At 34.6% G+C, this 22553-nt stretch overlaps 1 protein-coding gene across 1 annotated transcript in view; it reads left to right on the top strand.

Moving 5' to 3' along the window:
- The first annotated feature begins 554 nt into the window (after positions 1-554).
- LOC100374187 (E3 ubiquitin-protein ligase SMURF2) overlaps positions 555-22553 on the top strand; it is a 39510-nt gene continuing 17511 nt past the window's right edge. The window contains exons 1-4 of the mRNA XM_078012853.2: positions 555-702; positions 19652-19690; positions 20758-20866; positions 21999-22135. Of these exons, the coding sequence (XP_077868979.1) occupies positions 648-702; positions 19652-19690; positions 20758-20866; positions 21999-22135 (340 nt within the window). The 5' untranslated portion in view covers positions 555-647. The remainder of the gene's footprint in view (positions 703-19651; positions 19691-20757; positions 20867-21998; positions 22136-22553) is intronic.

Consider the following 22553-nt stretch of genomic DNA (forward strand, 5'->3'; position numbering starts at 1 on the left):
TCCATGATTGAGATAGGACAAACGAGTCACCGGTATCGAATTGCCATCGTTGTATACCGAAACATCATCCGTGCTTACCTACCATAGATCCTGATAGGAACGTCTACGACCCGAAAATCATTTACCTTAGAACAATAAAATCGGCCGGCGATATACACAACGTAAATTCTGGTGTAATACGTGTGTTGAGGTTACTTTCGATGAAAACACAGTTATTATATGATTTATTCGTGAAGAATTGCCTGGGAAAGAATTTTTTGAGTATTGGGGGTTGGCGTAAACCGATGACATATTTTTCAAGTTCATCTCCGAATATAACTTTAAAAAATCAATTCAATATTATGGTAATATGCATTTACCATAAATAAAAGTGTTTTCATTGGAATAAAAACACAGATTACATTTTCTCCTGAATTTTACGTCGCAACGCCAGGATATACGTCTAGTCGCCAAATCACTCTTGTCTGGTGGTTAGATATCATTACGCCCCTTTACTTAGCGTTGAAAATAAATGCGCAAGGGTACAGCGATTTACTCAGTCACCAACCTACAGCCTGGGAACTATTTCATGACGTAAAGTGGGATCCGCCATTGCATTGTGTACTGTGTGTGGAGCGAACGTATGAAGGTTGAGACGTTGCTGGGAAATGCCGTTAAGCCACGGACCTCGGAGGGAAGGTCCCTCCAAGATAAGACTCACAGGTAAACGGATAATCCATTTAATATAATATTACAAACAAGAAAGATAACGTGGTCGGGTTTTTTAGTGAAACGATCGTCAAAGGCCGCTTTGTGGTGTGCGTTCGGAAACATGGCTGCTCTCAGCTCGGCCATATAATTTCTATGATTCACGTACAAGGGAGGCCCAGCTCATTTACAAAAAATGTTCTCCAGAACGTTTTACGTGAATAACCGAACCGTTTTTATTTTTTGTTAGATACGGCCGATTCGCAAAATATGTCGTATTTTGTAAAACACCAAGTAAAACGCCACCGAAACAGAATTGTAGCCAATTGTTTAGAATTGTTTTGGTGTGGATCGAATTATTCCAACACAGTAGATCTTCTAACATCAACTATAAGATCTTGAGAAACATGTGTAGACAGCGAAGGTCATGGCATCCGAGCAAATAGTTCAGTGAAAGGAAATATACACAGTCCCAGGACGATCGTATTTATTGCTAGACCGATTTGAAATGTTTACGATCTCTGTAAATCCTTCAATTACAGTTACTACACAACATTCTTTCTGCGATGTTTCCAAATATGTCTATTGCCTACACAAATGACACTTCCGGTCTTGTGAATTTTCGGTTTTCGTCCGTGTAACTCCAGTCCTGACAGTTGTATGTATTCAATATATAAATATATCAGACGAACCAATTGTGTTATTGTAGATATTGGAATGCAACTCAACCTTTCCTTGACCTTATCGTGTATCATGTGGAGAATCCATGTGAAATTATTCGGGTCCAATAATTACTTTGTTATTCTTTGATCAGCTGATTTAGTGGTGGTTTTAAAAATGACAGTGGGTTGTGGCAATGTGATTCAAGTCTCTGAAATGTTTGGAATATTGTAGCGTTCACCTGCAAATGGTAGGTCACCTGGGGTGAAAAAAAGGTCTATGTACTTTAATTGGGAGAAATCTCTCTAACAAAAGGTGCAGTTAAACTTAAATGTTAACAGGTCACTTTCGAGATAAATGTCAACAGATGATTTCTGAGGATTCTTGTTAAATTTAGAGTTGTCAAATGTCAGTGTGCTGGTACTGAACAGCAGATTTCTTTCTGAACTGGTGCTGCTATGTGCCGAGTATGGGTTTTAAAAGCATTGAATCAGATGATTGTATGTTTCAAAAGAGTTGAATTGGATACATTTCCCAAGGTTTCAAATGTAATTAAAATTATTATTATCGTATGTAAAACAGTTCATATAAAAATTTGGCTTTTTGACACTTGAGCCAATTCAGTTGTTTAATTAGATGCAGATTAGGTGTTAATTAACACTATTGCCTAGGATGTGAATGGTAAATTATAGCTAAACTGTTAGCGCAAATCTTTCAATACTGTAAAATGTATGGTCGAAATCAGGTGTGTGTGAATTAACTTAATGCAGAGTGAAGTCAATGTACTAGTTAGTATTTGGGTGTCACAATCAGCTATCTCTTAGCCTGTGAACTTTTGCAAATTCCTTGTCTGGTATGTATTCTTTGGTGCAGACAATAGCAGTTCAGTATCTGGCTAATGGATTGTCCACTTGCAGGCACAATGATAAGGACTGCGCCTATTGTTTAATGATATATTTAAAGATAGAGGAGATAAAGATTATATAAATCCCCCACTTCCCATGTCTAGGAGAGAGGAGATAATACAGCATTCCTAATATTTAATCTGAGGTTGAAATAAAAAAAAAAAAAGTGTAACCGTACAAGTGCTATGATTTTCAGTTTCTGTTTGTCCCATGGTAATATTGGGTACTCTATCAGGTTTTGTTGGTACTTGCAGCCATACAATCAGAACACAAAATAAATAAAATAAATAAATAAAATAAACAAACGAACAAACAACATTATTCATTTTGTATAAGATGCACATAAGTTATAAAGACTAATTGGTTTACTATCTCTGGGTCACTACATCTGAAAAAAACAACTTTACATTTTGTAACCATAGGATGAGAATTGACAGTTTGTTCAGGTTAGTTTACTGTTAATTTCTAGCCATGTAACCTCATGACCTCTTTACTGTGTTACTCACTTGTTGCAAAGTGATGAGAATATTGGTACACCCACATGGTCAAACAGGTCACCATCCCTAAATTCCATAAACGTTACTATAGTATTCCCAATTACAAGTATTCCCTTTTGAATTGAAAATTACTGGCAACCTTAATATATATAATGTATCTTGTTTTGTACCATTGTGACAAATGTTTACCCAGGCATGATGTACAACTACAAAGGCACTGCAGCCCAAAAGTCTTTGCCATATTGCACAATATATAGTATTACACATGATCTTGCATTGTATACTGGTTTAGAATAGTCAACTATATTTGTAATATACTGTGAAATAATTTATTTTCACTGGAAAAAAATTTTTGCTGAAAAGAATTTTTGGGTATTTTGTATTTTCATTGATTTTTGGTGAGTTGAATGTAAAATATAGGAAAAAAGGTATATTCGCTGGATTTTATTTTCACTGAATCTCTCCTTCAGCAAAATAGCAAAAATTAATTCCAAGCGAAAATAAAGTATTCTACAGTATTATTAAAGCTTTGTGTGTAATCATCTCTACAGGCTGCTACACACTCCACACTAAATATAAATTAGGTCATGTCCTCAGTTTTCTAGTTCATGACCTCTAACCATTTACGCTTATAGTTCTCTTCTGCATTTATATGGAGCAACTCTTATACGAAATGTAAGAGAATATTTTCTTCAATCTGTCCTGAATTGAGAATGCCTGCTTAGTTTATGTGGCGCCTGGAAAGCAGAGTTAAGAGCCATATCTGATATACATGTACTAGTTTGGGTGTGGTTAAAAATTAATGTGTAGTGTGAGATAAATGAAATTTATGTTGATTGTTCATTTAAATTAAATTAAATTTTAGCTGAAATGCCTGTAGCAAATTATATGTGTACATTACCTGCTCATGCTTAGTTTATTAACATTTGCATTTGAATAAAAAAAATTAACTTCAAAAGTGACAGTAAAAAAAATAAGATTAAGAATTTGTAAATGACTCAAATACTTAGACAGGAGAGTGGTTGATTCAGGGCTTGCGCTGTACAAATAAGACTCAAGTACACTTGTATGTGCATACTTTTCAGCAAATCCCAGTGAATAAAAATTTAATGTGATGAAATTAAAAAAAAATCTTTCCTGCTTCTGTATTATTGAATGAATGGGAGGAACTAAGCGCATTTTCTGCTATGACAATCCCTGCATCAGTGAAATATCTTGCTTTTTAGCATGATCCATGTGCTGTGTTAGTCTAATTTGCATATTTGAATGTTAACTTTCCTATGAGGATCTGTATCCTTCATCCTATAGAACATGCACACACATTCTTTTGAGATTCCACACCAAGTTGAGATAATGAAATTGTGCTTCTTGTGAAACTTCATGAATGACCCATTGGGGAAAACCCTCAAATATGTTTGATTATTTTCTTTTTGTCTTGGTACTAAGAGCTCCCCTGTGTGTCCGTAGGCTTGAGGATTTACATTGGGCATTGCTCTGAAGTGGAAAGAATGTTTTGACCTGCTCGGCTTATGCTGTTCTGTTATTTTTAGAAAGAACCTTGATCTAATCTAAACACAATAGATGTTTTCAGTACTGTCTTCATAGTCCTGCCTAGTTTCATTCATGTCAGGAGAAAAAAAGAAATAAACCAAATGTGTGTATATGGTTTTACTTTTAATCTTGTTTTTTTGGCTGGTATTGTCTCTTTTTTTCAGTTCCTTAACACACAACATGGACTTGCACCTATTAAGTTCTGTCAGTCAACTGCAGTTGACAGATTGAATGGCTCTGCCGTTCGTAGCCATGTTTATTATCCTGCATGAACACCTTTACTTTGGTGATGTTACAGCTATTCAAGTTATATTTGACTGTCGTTTTTTTTTTTTCATCTGATGTACCATACTTGCTCTATTCAAAGCACATGTGTAAGCATATACTAAATGTGAATTTTTGCTGGTTCGAAAAACTTGATCGTTCTGCTTTTCTCCCTGGAATTTGAGACACTGCTGCTGTTATATAGCATTGTGTAGTATTTTTGTTGTAACATTGTGGTTGTTACCATAAAATCTGTATTAGAAGCCGCATCCCTAATAGAAGTCGCACCCATTCTTTTTGAATGTTTGAGAACCAAAAATTCATCATTTCTCGTATGTGTAGATGCTCTAATAGAAGCCGCATTCCCTCTGTTGCATTGTACCATTTTAATAGAAGCCGCGGTTTCTAATACAGATTTTACAATAATGAGTAACTGAGAGTATTTTGTAGAGCTTACCATATTTGATATTTGAAGTGGTATCTTTAATAGAAGTGCATGATATATAACAATAATTGAATTTATTATGCTGGATCATTCATCACCTTTTTTAACCATGGCCACACCTCTTGCGCATTTACGTAAGTACATGTATATAGTACTGTGAAATACATTATTGTTTTTGCATGGAATTAAATTCTACTCTAACATTATTCATGAATATTAATGAGCTTCACAGGAAGTGTCATGAATGATGAAGTATATGCAAAACAAAGCACCCATACACAGTCCTAAATTAATATCTGAATACGCATAATAAATATTAAAACAATCCTGTGACGCGTCTGAGTGTCTGTCTTATGTGGCACAAATTTAAATTAATAAATCGATCGAATGTATTTAAATCGGTCTTTGTTAGCAAAGAAGCTTGCAAATATTACAAAGACGATGGATAGTAAATTGGATGTCAGAAAGGAGTTACTAAGTCTTTCGGCATCTCTAAATCCCAGTATCGTGCCTATTAGTTCTGACAATGTGGCAAAAACAAATCTCAAAATGCAATGTACACCATGAAGATCTATTCTGATTTGCTGCATAACGGCTATTTGTAGTTTTCACTAATTAATCGCTGGTGACAAAAAAAATCAGACAGAAAACAAATTCAAAATGACGTTGCATTAGAAGTAAAACTACTGTAAATCGAGGCAGGTTTTTTTTAATTCTACTGCTGATGAGAAGGGCGATAAAACAATAACCAACTCTGACCTCCGGAAATACCTCATTCATAGTGCCTTAGTACAGGAGATCATAGACTATTGCTATACTTCGTGACATCATGACCAATGCATACAGGATGACAATAGAGATTGGGATGAGGTAACCAAGATGGCGTTGCATAGTACACGATTTGTCCATAACGTTTAAAAAAACATCTTGTTGCTGATTTTGGTGTAATTTGCAGGTTAATTTTTACTTTTCATTTTTTAATAACCTGGAGTTCTACTTTTGTGTATTTTGATCGCAACAACACCAATGATTGTCCATTGTATCGCAATGCTTTTCAGCTAGCACTGGTACAGTAATTGTAGTTTTTACAGCATAGATGTGTTTTTTTATTATCGTCCACAAAACGAAAATAACAATGAAATCTACGCATCAAGAGAAAAAAATATAGTGACAATGTTTTACGCGAAATTAAAATCATCATTTAAGTTGAAAATAAATTCCTGCAAAAACGTAGTATTTCACAGTATTTGTACGTTAGTATGCACGCAGAAATGTCTTGCTTCTTATCTAGCAGTCACAGGGATGTTAAATTTTGTGAAATCATTCACTTGAAGCGTTCTCTATCTCAATTTTCTTTTGGACTATTCTTGATAGACAAAGCTGTTAATAAAAGTATGTACTGTACATGCAGTATTACCGGGTGTTGAATGTTTTTGATATCATTCAGTTTGTGTATTCATGATACATTTTGCTTGATGGCATGACTAGCATACAAGTCTACATGTTAATTAGCGGTTTACTTTCTATTTCATTGTAATACACTGTGTAAACCATTTAAAACAATTTCCAAGAAAACCAACCATTGGGATCTTTAAGACTGAATCTCAGTGACTATCATAAAGTTGCGTCTCCATCAATGTCCTCAATTTATCATGTTGAACAAATTTTAAATTAAATAGTTTAAAAACTGACAGCTTTTTCCACTCATAAATTTAATGACACTTATCAGGTCATATTTCATATTATTAACAATTCTTCCATCTGAGAGCCAATTATTAAAAATTGATATTGTGTTAATCAAAAAAAATTACCATGGTAATACAAGCACTATAACTGAAGTAGTCATCAAATATCATAATGGATGTCACTGGGCTTCAGCTAAATGGCAAGATAGTTTTAATCATAATAGTTAAGTACAGTGTTTCTCCCCAGGATACAATCAGAGTAGACTGGGGCATATAGAATTAAATTGGGGGGGGGGGGCAATTTCAGACTCATATACTAGATAATGTTTTTTTCTGATGTTTAATTGCTTTGCCTTTCTGCTGGTGTTTTTAAATTAGGACGAGTTTCTTAGAACGATATTTGGTTTGAAATTACATAATTTGTCATTTGCTGTAACCAAAAACCAAAGGTTTAATAAAAGCCCTGTATGGCAACTAAGAAATGTCTTCTAAGAGACAAGTCTCTGAACAAATTATTTCTAGAGTTTCTCATTTCAGGTTAAACCAAGACCTAGAGTTTGCAAAAAACTCTACTGGAAAAATCTGATATGCCTTCAATTACTGCTATTTAGTAATTGAATCATATTTTCTCCTAATGAGATATAGTTTACTCCCCTGTGGTTGAAATGGTTAATTGGATTTGTTGAATAATTTGGATTAATGATCCATTGTTTCTTTGTTAATTAACTTTGTATCGTCTGTGAATTACCTAAAATTATTATTAGGTTAGCAGTAATTGACAATCGCTGCACAATTTTAGACACATTGAATTCCTGCTTTTCTGGTTATGAATAACAATTTGCTAGTATCCATTTTGCATCATGACGCATATAGTTATCATTTGACAGAAATGTAGAAAATAATCTAGAATTTATTTTTCCCGTCTTAAAGCAAGACAAATTTGAAATTAGGTTCTACTTTCTTCCTTTCCTTTCGAAATCACAATGTCTTCTAATATTGTCTCCACTTTTAAATTGTTTATTATCTTGGTCCAATGGTCACTGCTTGCTTTTAAAAAGTACAATGACCATACATGGTTACCGGTACTGTTGAATTTATCCTAACATGTTTTGTTGTTGCAATTCAATACAAACAACCAGTTAACCTTTGTAGTGAACTGGTGCCTTTTCACAGAATATACTTTGAGAATATACGTTTGAATTTTTCTTTTGCCACTTCAAGTAACTCTTGTAAACTTAAAGATTATATATGTGTATTTTCTGTAATTGATGGAAAGATTATTGTGAACGGTAAAAAAAATGGTTTTCTGTTCCATAGCTGTTTTTGTCACAGAAGGAACTAAAGTTGTGAATAGCATACAAAGTTATTGCATACAAAACAACCAGATGAGGACCACTTAACATTTGATTTAGAGTGGTAGCCCATTGGCTGTTAATTGAATTTCATTCTTTGAGAATACTTCCTCAAGGTATTATTGTGAAGACATAAATATAATGGCAATAACAACTGAACCATTTGTATTTGTTTAGGTTTTATTCCTAACGATCACCCATTATCATTGTGTACATGTAGTTGGCTGCAAGTGGTCATGTTGCTGTGTATATTATGTTCATTCCTTTAACACCTATGCAACATGCAAGTCATAAACCTGCATACTTTTCTTCATTTCTTCAAGACCTGCAGCCAGTATGTAATAACATCCATATGGTCCAAAACAATTAACCAACAATTCATAAAAATGTGCAAAATGGTGTACCAAAATATATTCTTTTCTGAAGAACATTAAAATTCTCCATTACTAACCATGTACAAAATGTGAACTTAACCCATTTAACTAGTTTAATTAACTAAGCTAGTTAGCCCAAAAGTCTAGTGATTCTTTCTTTGGCTAGGGGGTCTAGATGTAATTTATGAGTTTGTGTAACCTGTGCCATTTCTATTTTAGGCACTCTTTGTTATACTGGGTCCTGTAATTTATTGCACATGAGTGAAGCCAATTGACATACTACTAGGGTCAGGGTCATTGTATAGTGTAGAATGTACCATTTGTACTTGGCGTACTAGTGAGGTCATGTGTTGCAGGTGTATATGCAGCCATTGTATTTGGTGAGATGCAGCATGCAAATATCTATTGAGATGCAGCTTGCAAATATCTATTGAGATGCTGCTTGCAAATACCTGTTGAGATGCAGCTTGCAAATATCTATTGAGATGCTGCTTGCAAATACCTGTTGAGATGCAGCTTGCAAATATCTATTGAGATGCTGCTTGCAAATACCTGTTGAGATGCAGCTTGCAAATATCTATTGAGATGCAGCATGCAAATACCTGTTGAGATGCAGCATGCAAATATCTATTGAGATGCTGCTTGCAAATATCTATTGAGATGCTGCTTGCAAATACCTGTTGAGATGCAGCTTGCAAATACCTGTTGAGATGCAGCTTGCAAATACCTGTTGAGATGCAGCATGCAAATACCTGTTGAGATGCAGCATGCAGATACCTGTTGAGATGCAGCATGCAAATACCTGTTGAGATGCAGCATGCAAGTACCTGTTGAGATGCAGCATGCACATACCTGTTGAGATGCAGCCTGTAAATACCTGTTGAGATGCAGCCTGTAAATACCTGTTGAGATGCAGCATGCAAATATTTGTTGAGATGCAGCATGCAAATATCTATTGAGATGTAGCATGCAAATACCTGTTGAGATGTAGCATGCAAATACCTGTTGAGATGCAGCCTGTAAATACCTGTTGAGATGCAGCCTGCAAATACCTGTTGAGATGCAGCCTGCAAATACCTGTTGAGATGCAGCCTGCAAATACCTGTTGAGATGCAGCCTGCAAATACCTGCTGAGATGAGCCTTCAAATACCAGTTGAGATGTAGCTTGCAAATACCTGTTGTGATGCAGCATGCAAATATTTGTTGAAATGCAGCATGCAAATACCTGTTGAAATGCAGCATGCAAATACCTGTTGAGATGCAGCATGCAAATACCTGTTGTGATGAAGCTTGCAAATATTTGTTGAGATGCAGCATCATATGCAGCATGTAAATAGTTAATGCATCTCACTGGCCAGTTTTTAATTTGTTATTACAGAGATGTGCACTAGGTTTTAAATCACTAATTTGTGAAGGAAATAATACGTTGAATATATGTTAAGTTTTTGATTTAGCTATCAAATAAAACTCAGTAATTAAATTAAGATAATTGTTGAGGTGCAGTCCTGCTGATGCTTTCTATCCATGTCTGCTGAATTAAAGATTTAAGTTCATGTTGGGGGGGGGGGGGTGTAACACAAGACTAAAATTTTGCAACATGCTTAATTTGTTTTTAATTGTCTTAATATATACAATTTTTAGACCATGTAAACTAAAAAGATACAATTTCCAACCTCCTTTTAAATGTTGCAAATTGTGATGGATACATTTGATTTAATAATTAATTTTTGAAATTAAACTGGCTGCACGAATTAATAGGATTTTTATGGTATGCCAGTTTAAAATACTTCAACCAACCCACTTTGTAGATCCTTACAGTCTCAGCATGGGGTGGCTGGCTGGATGAGATGTTCACTTATTGTGCAATGTTTCCTGCTGATATCCCAGTCAATTAGTTGCAAGTCTAGTTATTTTCCATCTCAGTTCTGACTTCCACAAGTTCCAGGAAAGATCTTATCAGTGTTGAGTGGTCCACATAATTATGAATCTCCTTTTGACGGCCACCTTCGCTAGTGTCAAAATAAAGATCTGGAGTTTGTGTTGTGATTTTAAGGATTTGCATCAGACAAGGTGACCTCGTGCTAAATAGGAACTGGTTTACTATTGTGAAATCATCAACCTTCGGTTCTTTCATCTTTGAAGTGTCTCAGTTCTATGGTGATAAAGGGCTGGATGAAAATAAAGCTATTGTACTGGTAAAATACTTTGAAACAGGTGCAAGCTCTTCTGCTGATTTTGCTCAGTGTAAGGAATTAGTTGCATGTTAATTTTAGTGAACTGACTTGTTTGAGGAATTGTTGGGTACCTAAATTATCAGTATCTTGAATTAGGAAAAAAATATAAATCGATTACTGAAGCTTCATTCTCGCTATCTTTGATTCTTGCTTAATCGCTGATAGCTAGCTCACTAAATTTAACAATAGAATACTGTAAAATACTTTATTTTCGCTGAAATTTATTTTTGCTGAAAAGATTTTGTTGCGTGTTTTGTATGGAATTTATTTTCACTGATTTTTGACCAGTTGAATGTAAAATATAGTGAAAAAAATATTTTCGCTGGATTTTATTTTCACTGAATCACCCCTTCAGCGAAAATAGCGAAAAAATTAATTCCAAGTGAAAATAAAGTATTTTACGGTACATTATTCCCTTAACAAACTTGTGAACTCTAGTTTACATCTCTGAGACATCAAATCCGCTAAAATTAAACCTGGTAAATATTTATCCTATCCCTTTATTATAAAGGATCAATAAATTTATCCACTGCAATTTCCAACAATTATTTGCTCAACAAGTTCCCCAAAAATTCCTTGCAGTGTTTAAGAAAATTTAATGTGCAGCAGCAGGGTATATGTAATTTCAGACAGATTTCTCGTCTGCCGTATTGTCACTACATGGAGCGAATAGTGATTGTGACTGTCTGGCTAAACATCGTCTCAACACTTTCATTGATATGCGTAATAGCGACAAAGATCTTGTTTCCTGTGGAGAGGACTTTACAATTGATTACATTCCATCATCTGTGGACTATATGTATATTTAGAAAATAATGACACAAGTAAAAATATGAGACACCTAATGTACGAGTTAATAATTCATTATCGGTAGTAAATAATTATAGATATGGCATACTTGTAATGTACAAGTAAATCTTCTGTCCACCATTTTTGCGTCTAAAAAAAAAATGGCTGAACATATGGTCACACAAGACAGGTAGTCTTTATACACAGGTTGCTCATACATTATGTCTTAGGACAGACTACAGTTGGTCACTATAGGCAGATGGTCTTTATACACAGGTTGCTCATACATTATGCCTTAGGACAGCCTACAGTTGATCACTATTGGCAGATGGTCTTTATACACAGGTTGCTCATACATTATGCCTTAGGACAGCCTACAGTTGATCACTATTGGCAGATGGTCTTTATACACAGGTTGCTCATACAATTATGCCTTAGGACAGCCTACAGTTGATCACTATTGGCAGATGGTCTTTATACACAGGTTGCTCATACATTATGTCTTAGGACAGCCTACAGTTGATCACTATAGGCAGATGGTCTTTATACACAGGTTGCTCATACAATTATGCCTTAGGACAGCCTACAGTTGATCACTATTGGCAGATGGTCTTTATACACAGGTTGCTCATACAATTATGCCTTAGGACAGCCTACAGTTGGTCACTATAGGCAGATAGTCTTTATACACAGGTTGCTCATACAATTATGCCTTAGGACAGCCTACAGTTGGTCACTATAGGCAGATAGTCTTTATACACAGGTTGCTCATACAATTATGCCTTAGGACAGCCTACAGTTGGTCACTATAGGCAGATAGTCTTTATACACAGGTTGCTCATACAATTATGCCTTAGGACAGCCTACAGTTGGTCACTATAGGCAGATGGTCTTTATACACAGGTTGCTCATACAATTATGCCTTAGGACAGCCTACAGTTGATCACTATTGGCAGATGGTCTTTATACACAGGTTGCTCATACAATTATGCCTTAGGACAGCCTACAGTTGGTCACTATAGGCAGATAGTCTTTATACACAGGTTGCTCATACAATTATGCCTTAGGACAGCCTACAGTTGGTCACTATAGGCAGATAGTCTTTATACACAGGTTGCTCATACAATTATGCCTTAGGACAGCCTACAGTTGGTCACTATAGGCAGATAGTCTTTATACACAGGTTGCTCATACAATTATGCCTTAGGACAGCCTACAGTTGATCACTATTGGCAGATGGTCTTTATACACAGGTTGCTCATACAATTATGCCTTAGGACAGCCTACAGTTGGTCACTATAGGCAGATAGTCTTTATACACAGGTTGCTCATACAATTATGCCTTAGGACAGCCTACAGTTGGTCACTATAGGCAGATAGTCTTTATACACAGGTTGCTCATACAATTATGCCTTAGGACAGCCTACAGTTGATCACTATTGGCAGATGGTCTTTATACACAGGTTGCTCATATAATTATGCCTTAGGACAGCCTACAGTTGGTCACTATAGGCAGATAGTCTTTATACACAGGTTGCTCATACAATTATGCCTTAGGACAGCCTACAGTTGGTCACTATAGGCAGATAGTCTTTATACACAGGTTGCTCATACAATTATGCCTTAGGACAGCCTACAGTTGGTCACTATAGGCAGATAGTCTTTATACACAGGTTGCTCATACAATTATGCCTTAGGACAGCCTACAGTTGATCACTATTGGCAGATGGTCTTTATACACAGGTTGCTCATACAATTATGCCTTAGGACAGCCTACAGTTGGTCACTATAGGCAGATAGTCTTTATACACAGGTTGCTCATACAATTATGCCTTAGGACAGCCTACAGTTGGTCACTATAGGCAGATAGTCTTTATACACAGGTTGCTCATACAATTATGCCTTAGGACAGCCTACAGTTGGTCACTATAGGCAGATAGTCTTTATACACAGGTTGCTCATACAATTATGCCTTAGGACAGCCTACAGTTGATCACTATTGGCAGATGGTCTTTATACACAGGTTGCTCATACAATTATGCCTTAGGACAGCCTACAGTTGGTCACTATTGGCAGATCGTCTTTATACACAGGTTGCTCATACATTATGTCTTAGGACAGACTACAGTTGGTCACTATAGACAGATGGTCTTTATACACATTTTGCTCATACATTATGCCTTAGGACAGCCTACAGTTGGTCACTATAGACAGATGGTCTTTATACACAGGTTGCTCATACATTATGCCTTAGGACAGCCTACAGTTGGTCACTATAGGCAGATGGTCTTTATACACAGGTTGCTCATACATTATGCCTTAGGACAGCCTACAGTTGGTCACTATTGGCAGATGGTCTTTATACACAGGTTGCTCATACATTATGCCTTAGGACAGCCTACAGTTGGTCACTATAGGCAGATGGTCTTTATACACAGGTTGCTCATACATTATGCCTTAGGACAGCCTACAGTTGATCACTATTGGCAGATGGTCTTTATACACAGGTTGCTCATACATTATGCCTTAGGACAGCCTACAGTTGGTCACTATAGGCAGATGGTCTTTATACACAGGTTGCTCATACATTATGCCTTAGGACAGCCTACAGTTGGTCACTATAGGCAGATAGTCTCTATAGAGGTTGTTACTAAAATAGGTTTTACTGTAATACTATACTTAAATTGTTATTAAAAATAACATTTTGATTGTTCAAAACATCTGTGATATTTTCAAAAGGGTTGACTATTTTTTGTGGTGCAAATAGACTTTTGGCATTTAGGGGGTTAATTTTTTATCCAGACCCATGGAGATTACTGTAAACTCATTTTTACTCAAAGGAATTTTAAAGATCTAATGACAGCATCTTTGTAAAAGTCACTGTGACCTTTGTGAAATTACTAGAATTCACAAAAAATTCTCTCATTTGAATAAATACTGTAATAAATACAAGCTACATAGGTTTAGGAATTGATCTTCACTAACGCTTCAAAGACGATTGCTTTAGTACCTTTCAACTCAATACTGTAAAACATGTTTAAAAAGCAGCATTCTATTATAGCGAATTGTGGTAAAATGACTTAATAGCGAAATGTTGATTTAGCGAATCTCTCATCTTTGTTGATTTCCTGTTTTCACAATACTTGTCTGTCGCCTGCCAAAACAAATGTGCAGTTATCACCTCCATAAAAACAAAGAAAAACTGTCAAGTATAATTAGGAAGCGCTCCAGATTATTACGTTTTTTGTGTTTACAAAGTGTGTGTGTGGAGAAAAAGACGTTGTTTGGCCGCCATTTTGAATTTATAATAAAGTCATTAGCAACATCTTAAATTAGCACATTTGTTCTCTCGCTGAATTCGCTAAAAAGACATGCTTGTGAAAAAGACATGTTTTACATTATATTATCTATGTTATTCCTACTCTAAGTCAGTTTTATCAAATTTGATCTCAAATTGAACTGGGTGACCTCTTGTCCAAAGTTTATATCCTGAAGGTCATTAGTCTAGGTTAAGATCAAATCATGATCAATATTATGACTACCTAGTCTTGGGTATACATGTATTATATTATTGCCTATGTCATCCCACTTCAAATTCAATGAACGATTATTTGTTGTCACTAGGAATCTCTGGTCTATAACTATAGCATCAGAGAGAGAAAGTACCAAAGGCTTTTGAGTTTATTTCAATGATATTTACCTTTTGTGTATATTTAATCATTGAGTACTGGAAAATACTTATTTTCACTGAAGAGATGGTTCAGTGAATATAAAATCCAGTGGATATTCCATTCCTGTATTTTACATTCAACTCATCAAAAATGAGTGAAAATAACTTCCAGCTAAAATAAATTTTGTTTTACAGTATGTGATTTGATCACAGCAGGTCTAACCATTATTCTACAATTCCAACCTTCATCTGACCTCGGCAGCTATGATGTGTTGCTAGGTTCTCAGTTTTGACCACCATTTGCAACCCCAACTTTTTGTCCACAGAATTTTCAACCACACTCATGCTTCAAATCTTGGTGATTGAGTTCTAGGTACTCATAACTTGCTGTTATATATATTTATATTTATTAACGAGTTATTAGTATGTTATAGTATAGCTTTTTAGCTCCGCTGTCGACTTTGTCGAGCGGAGCTTATCATATGAGTGATTGTCTGACGTCCGCCGTCCGTGTCAATGTTTTACTTTTTCAACTTCTTCTTGAAAACTACAAGCCTGAATGCTTTGATACTTGGTGTATATGTACCTTGGGTAGACCTTTCTCAGATTTGTTCATTTCATGATCATATCTTCAATTCTCTAATTTTGGTGAATATTTTTGTCATTTTTGGTAAAAAGTGATATTTTTGACTTCTTATTAAAAACCACAAGTCCAATTGCTTTGATATTACATATATAGGTATTACATGTAGACCACTCTCAAATTTGTTCATTTCATGATGATATCTTTAATTTTCTAATTTTGGTGAATATTTTTGTCATTTTTGGTAAAAAGTGATATTTTCAACTTCTTGTTAAAAACCGCAAGTCCCATTGCTTTGATATTACATATATAGGTACTACATGTGGACCTCTCTCAGATTTGTTCATTTTGTAATGATATCTTTAATTCTCTAATTTTGGTGAATATTTTTGTCATCTTTGGTAAAAAGTGATATTTTCGACTTCTTATTAAAAACCACAAGTCCAATTGCTTTGATATTACATATATAGGTACTACATGTGGACCACTCTCAAATTTGTTCATTTCATGATGATATCTTCAATTCTCTAATTTTGATGAATATTTTTGTCATTTTTAGCTCCGCTGTCGACTTTGTCAAGCGGAGCTTATCATATGAGTGATTGTCTGTCGTTGTCCGTGTCAATGCTTTACTTTTTCGACTTCTTCTTGAAAACTACAAGCCTGAATGCTTTGATACTTGGTGTATATGTACCTTGGGTAGACCTCTTTCAGATTTGTTCATTTCATGATCATATCTTCAATTCTCTAATTTTGGTGAATATTTTTGTCATTTTTGGTAAAAAGTGATATTTTCGACTTCTTGTTAAAAACCGCAAGTCCAATTGCTTTGATATTACATATATAGGTATTACATGTGGACCACTCTCAAATTTGTTCATTTCATGATGATATCTTTAATTCTCTAATTTTGGTGAATATTTTTGTCATTTTTGGTAAAAAGTGATATTTTCGATTTCTTGGTAAAAAAACGCAAGTCTAATTGCTTTGATATTACATATATAGGTATTACATGTGGACCACTCTCAATTTTGTTCATTTTGTAATGATATCGCCAATTTTCTAATTTTGGTGAATATTTTTGTCATTTTTGGTAAAAAGTGATATTTTCGACTTCTTGTTAAAAACTGCAAGTCCAATTGCTTTGATACTATGCACATAGTTAATTTTCTAATGATATCTTCTGTTCTTTAATTGAAATGTGCATTGCTAACAGCGGAGCTATCTCAGCCGAGAGGCTGCTTGTTATATTTATTAACAAGTACGTTGCAAGTACAGCATATTTTTTTACGTATTTACAGCTCGTATGTTACAAGTACGACACATTTACATTCATTGCAATTAATGAATGGTGTGGCTGAAACTGAATTAATGAATATAATAAATAGTCTGTACTTGTAACATATAAATAACACATTGATAAATATAAATGTATAGGCATAACGGAAAATTATTAGTTACAAGAATTCAATCATTAAAATATAATTTAGATATAAAATCTCGGGTGGCAAATGTTGGTTAATCTATATGGTTAAATTTGTGTGGCTGAAACTTCTGCCCACTGACCCCCTAGGTTACTTAAAACTGACATGGGTTTCAATCAATCAGTCAATAGACCTTCTTTGATTATATTATTAGTATTCTGTTATAAACTGAAAATTTTGAAACATTGCTCTCATGTGTCCTGTATGTGAAATCATGAAGCTAGAAAGGGAAGGAGAAAATATACCATTGTTTCTGCCTGTTCTATGAAAGTTATAGTTTATTTGCTCATTAGATACTTGTATTGACCACTTCATTATAACAAGATTAACAGGGATTAATCTTTTGTTGGTGGACTTGAATGTATGACTAATTTTCACTGGGTTTAAATTTCACTGATTTACCATTTCAGACATATATTCACTGGGTTGTAATTTAGTGCGAAATAGGCAAAATTAAAATCCAGTGAATAATTAGCCCTTCACAGTAAGTTCGGAGACTTCATCAACTACATCAAATTGCTATTTGAAATAGGAATTTTTATTTTCATGTTATACTTTAAAAACAAAGTAAAGTAGCTATCATAAAATATATAATTACTGCGAAATGAAATATTCAATTGTGAAAACTTCTCCTCACATAAATGTTATAATTAATAAAATTGGTCACGGATAAGCAACAACTTGTGTTTAAAAAATAAACGATTTACAGTAAAAAAAAACGAACAGAGTTGCTAGAATATCGTCATGAATTGTACATTTTCTCGCTCTACACTCGATGACCTAAAAAATAATCCATCTACATTCACCAACCATAATTAAAAACCACCTATTTTACCTTCATGTAAAAACGAAATCTTTTAGCCAAGTTTGACATCGTCTAGACAAACAATGGAAACGTAAAAAATGGTAACGCTATCGTGATTTCAAACTTGATTTTCACAAACGCACATCAGCGCACAATTAAAAGAAATATCTCACTATAACTGCCTGTTTTCAAGCAACCCATACAAATTTTAAAATCTTTTAGAGAAATTGTCGGGAGAAAAATATTTAACTTTGAGTATTGAGTTCTTTCCCACATGCACGACAAGTACACGGCCATGACTTCGCTGAGAATGTATCCAGGACTGTGTTGTTTCCAGTGCCAAAGGTCACTGAATGACCTCTGACGTCACTTGGAAGAAAACACGTACATGTATTGTTTATTTCTTCTGCATATTCGTTTTTATGGACAAAAAATATTTTCTCGTTCAGCAATATCTTGAAACATATCTTGAAAGTAAATATGCGGTCTCAATCATGGTGTAAAAGGCTTATTTTTAATAGGATTAATTCTGCTTAAAACTATGCTATGTCAATAGCTTAAAACAGGATTAAACAGTGTCCTCTCTCCTTCCCTTTCTAGCTCCATGGTGAAATCAATCTAGTGTCACTGAGAAGACCAAGATGTGTGTCAGCATGTCAGATCCCTTAGATTTGAAAATGGTTAACAATAAATTTAAATCTTAGTCTGATTTTTGTTAATTTACTGGGCAGTGTATGGAAATGTCATGCTTTCAAAGAAGTAATTGGTACAGTAATGGTTTGTAATTGAAGTAATTTAACCAGATGAAAGCAGGATTTTGGAAGATTTCCTTCTTCAGTTAGAAGTCTTATGTTTATCAAGTCTATGCTTATTTATCCATGTAATTAACCATTCACTCTTTCTTTGGTGTCAAATGTTAAACCCACCTATTGTTTTATTTTAGCTATCAATGAATAGTCTATTCTTTTCAAAAGTACCTCCCTGGTTAAACAACACAGGAAGTCTCCAAGGTGCTGCTGTTGGGTTTCCTTTCCATATGTGGGGCATTATGGGATTACTATTATGTAACTGTTATTGTGCACCAAGCCTTGATTCCAGCAGGGTCTACTTGCTGTCTCCTAGATGTCATTCCTCTGCCAACACATACTCATAGGCTGACTCCAATATCTGTGTAAAGACATTGAGAACACTTGGGTGTTCTGTCTGTCAGTGTATATGTATTGGGATTAGAAGGCTTAATAAGCATTCTGTCACTGTCTTGTGATCTTCACTGTATTCAGAGTAGTATGTTGTTGCCTATTGCATTGGATCAGATGTGTCTGTGTGACTGCATAAGCAGTTATAGACTTCATAGTAAGAGCTAGAGTTTGTTTTCACAACCCTCTGAGTGCTAAAGTCCACTTTCACCACCATTCAAAAATTTTGAACCCACGCGTTTTTTCGTAATTTTTTTATCAAGACCTGTTGCCATTAGAAAATTTTGTCCGTTTGATCCAAAATTAATACATAAAAATACATTGTTCCATCAAATTTTTTTCTAATGAAATCCTTGGCCAATGAGCAATCTTCATGAAGGCTATTCGAATTACGTAGAATGTATCATGTACGATAGGAATGAACCTTTGCATTGTGTCACACTAACTAATTTTTGTTTTTCCTTTGCAGTTCTGTGTGCTAGGAATATTGCAAAGAGGGATTTTTTCAGTAAGTACTATTCTACTTTCCCAATACTGTACAGGGGGAAATGTGTACATGAATTGATTACTTCACAAGAGTCTTGCAAGGATACTGTAATGTTATGAAATCAATAATATTTTCATCAATTTAATTGATGGCCTCATAAAAAAAAAAAAAGGAGCCATTTTAGTTGGTGATAAAATACTGAACTACAACCATAAATATTAACAAGGTTTTCACAATGTATTACCAGACATTCATGGAGAGATAGAAGGACTGGGTGGTAATACAGTGTTTTTGAGATAACTGACATAAAATACAGCATGAATATGTGAAATGATGGAAGGTGGTTAAGCAATAACATACATATATGGTTTATTCCCTTCTCTCAACTGGAGGGGGGGGCGTTATCATGATTCAAAACAATAGAAATAGTTCACAATGGTGCTCATTCACTCTGATCTTGTCATTGTTATTTGTCTTGGTATATGTAAATTGTATTGATACCAGTTAAACAACAATTACTAAAGCCTGGAGATGCAAAGATTTGATGACCCTCTTTGATCAGGGCAAGGAAAGCGCATGTACATACCAACAGTAACACATTAACTCCATTTCGCATGTTAGTAAATATGTAAAATCCTTCACCTGTCCATGGAACCAGTCATTTTCTGTATTAATCTGTCCCAGCTAAAATATGTGATTGTGCATGTTTAAATTACAATAGAACTTGATTATACGTGTGTAGTACAATTGAATAAAAGGTGAAATTAATTCTTTTGCAGTATCATTTTATTTTTCATTCAAGGGTGGACCATTAAAAACTCAGTGAGGTTATTCAAAAAGTGTGCAAAATATTTCTTTTCAGCACTTGTTTTTTACCCCCTATGATGAGGAATTTTTTTATTGATCCCTGCATGATTTTTTCCCTCAAAATTTTTCTTCTGCAAAATTCTGGCCCCCTCTGGAGTTTCTAATGGTCGACTCCTTAGCTTATGTGGATATGATTTGAAATTCCAACTCAGAATTATAAGAAAGCAGCTTTTTACTGACTAATGTGTATTGACTTCAGTTTCTTTATTTCTCTCTCTCAGGACTTCCTGACCCATTTGCTAAAATAATAGTTGACGGTTCTGGACAGTGCCACACTACAGATACATGCAGGGCAACATTAGATCCTAAATGGAATCAACATTACGACTTGTAAGTATTGTAAACAGGATGTATGCATTACTCTGAGCTGGTTACAAATAAACAGTGTCACATCTGTTCTGTTTGTGCTATTGAAAGTCTATTTTTTTTCATTAATTTTGATCAAGATCTGCTATTAAGAGAAAATAATGTCCAATTATTTCAAAATTACAGAAAAATAAATAAATAATTTGTAAAATGTTGGACTAAAATTTTGGTGTAAATGTTAATTTTCTTGACTTGAAGAATTTCATGAAAGTCTGTAAGGTGTTTGCCACTAAAAAATGTGTCTGTCCTTAAATCATGAATATTTGTTTTTGACAAATTGTCTTCCAAAAAATCAAAGCAATCTACAGAATCTGTGTGTGTGTCTGCTTGGTTACTTAACCATTTTTTCCTGGTTGACTACAAATGGTTTCAAACCATTATGCATGTCTGTCATATAAGAATGCAATGGTGAATCATTTTAAGTATTTTACATATTATCAGCATACATTAGCAATATTGGTCACGTATGTGAACAACTTCTCCAATAATTGTGCATACCCCTATAGACAATAATCTTCTTGATGTGCAATGAATCTAAGAAATGTCAACCGTATAATCAGTAGGGTGTTACAAATTCAAATAATACAACACTTTTCTAGTTAAATGGCGCCTTTATTTTAATGTTACTGGAACCACTATTTTTAGTTTGATACATTCATTTACGTCTTTGTTATTCCTCGCCATAAACTTTCTTCATGTGATTATAATAAATCCTATAACTTTCAGATTGTTTTCAAACTTTAATATGTTATCAGCCATATATCAGACATGCCTTGTTTTCACATTTTGTACTCGCATCATGCACACAAACATCACATGCACATACATTCCCATCATGGTTTCATCCATTGAATTCCAATATGATGACCACTTTTTTAAAATCCAGCATGTTCACCAATCTCAAACCTGGATGGATTGATTTAATTCACTTCAAGGTGTGAATAAATAGGAGCAGGCACTTTCAATGTGTTATGAACAAACAGTTGAGTGGCTCGTATTAGCCACAATCCCTCTACTAGTATCACATCTGCTTTTTATGCTATGTTGCCAATTAGATCACACATGTTCTGTTCATGATGTAATTTTTTCCTTGTAGATTTGTTGGAAGAAATGATTGTATAACAATTAGTATTTGGAATCATCGAAAGATTCATAAGAAAAAGCAAGGAGCTGGTTTCCTTGGCTGTGTAAAAATAATAGCAAACACTATACAGAGGCTGAAAGATACTGGTTGTAAGTATAGTCATTTTAATCTCGTCACACTTAATTGTTAGTGAAACAATTATGCTGATTTTTCTTTTGCATTGTTTGTCAAAAACATGTTTCTTTATTGCATGTCCCTATATTTTTTGCAGCCCCACCCACCTTTTAAATGGCTCGCCCCTGCACTTTAAATTCACACTTGCTGCAAAATAATGCAGTGCATGATGTCATTTCAGAATACATAGCTCCACCCTCCTTTCAAATGGCTCACCCCTTAACTGTAAATTAACACTCGCTGCTAAATAATGCAGTGTATATGATGTCATTTCAGAATACATAGCCAGTGATATTTTAAACAGTCTTGGAGTGCTTTTAAAGCTGTTAATAAATTGATCAATGCACAGTAACATACATCATTTTTCACTGTTTCCACCTGATAAAAAGATTT

This window comes from Saccoglossus kowalevskii, chromosome 8 (assembly GCF_978046115.1).
Source record: "Saccoglossus kowalevskii chromosome 8, keSacKowa6.1, whole genome shotgun sequence".
In the NCBI taxonomy this organism is placed as follows: domain Eukaryota; kingdom Metazoa; phylum Hemichordata; class Enteropneusta; family Harrimaniidae; genus Saccoglossus; species Saccoglossus kowalevskii.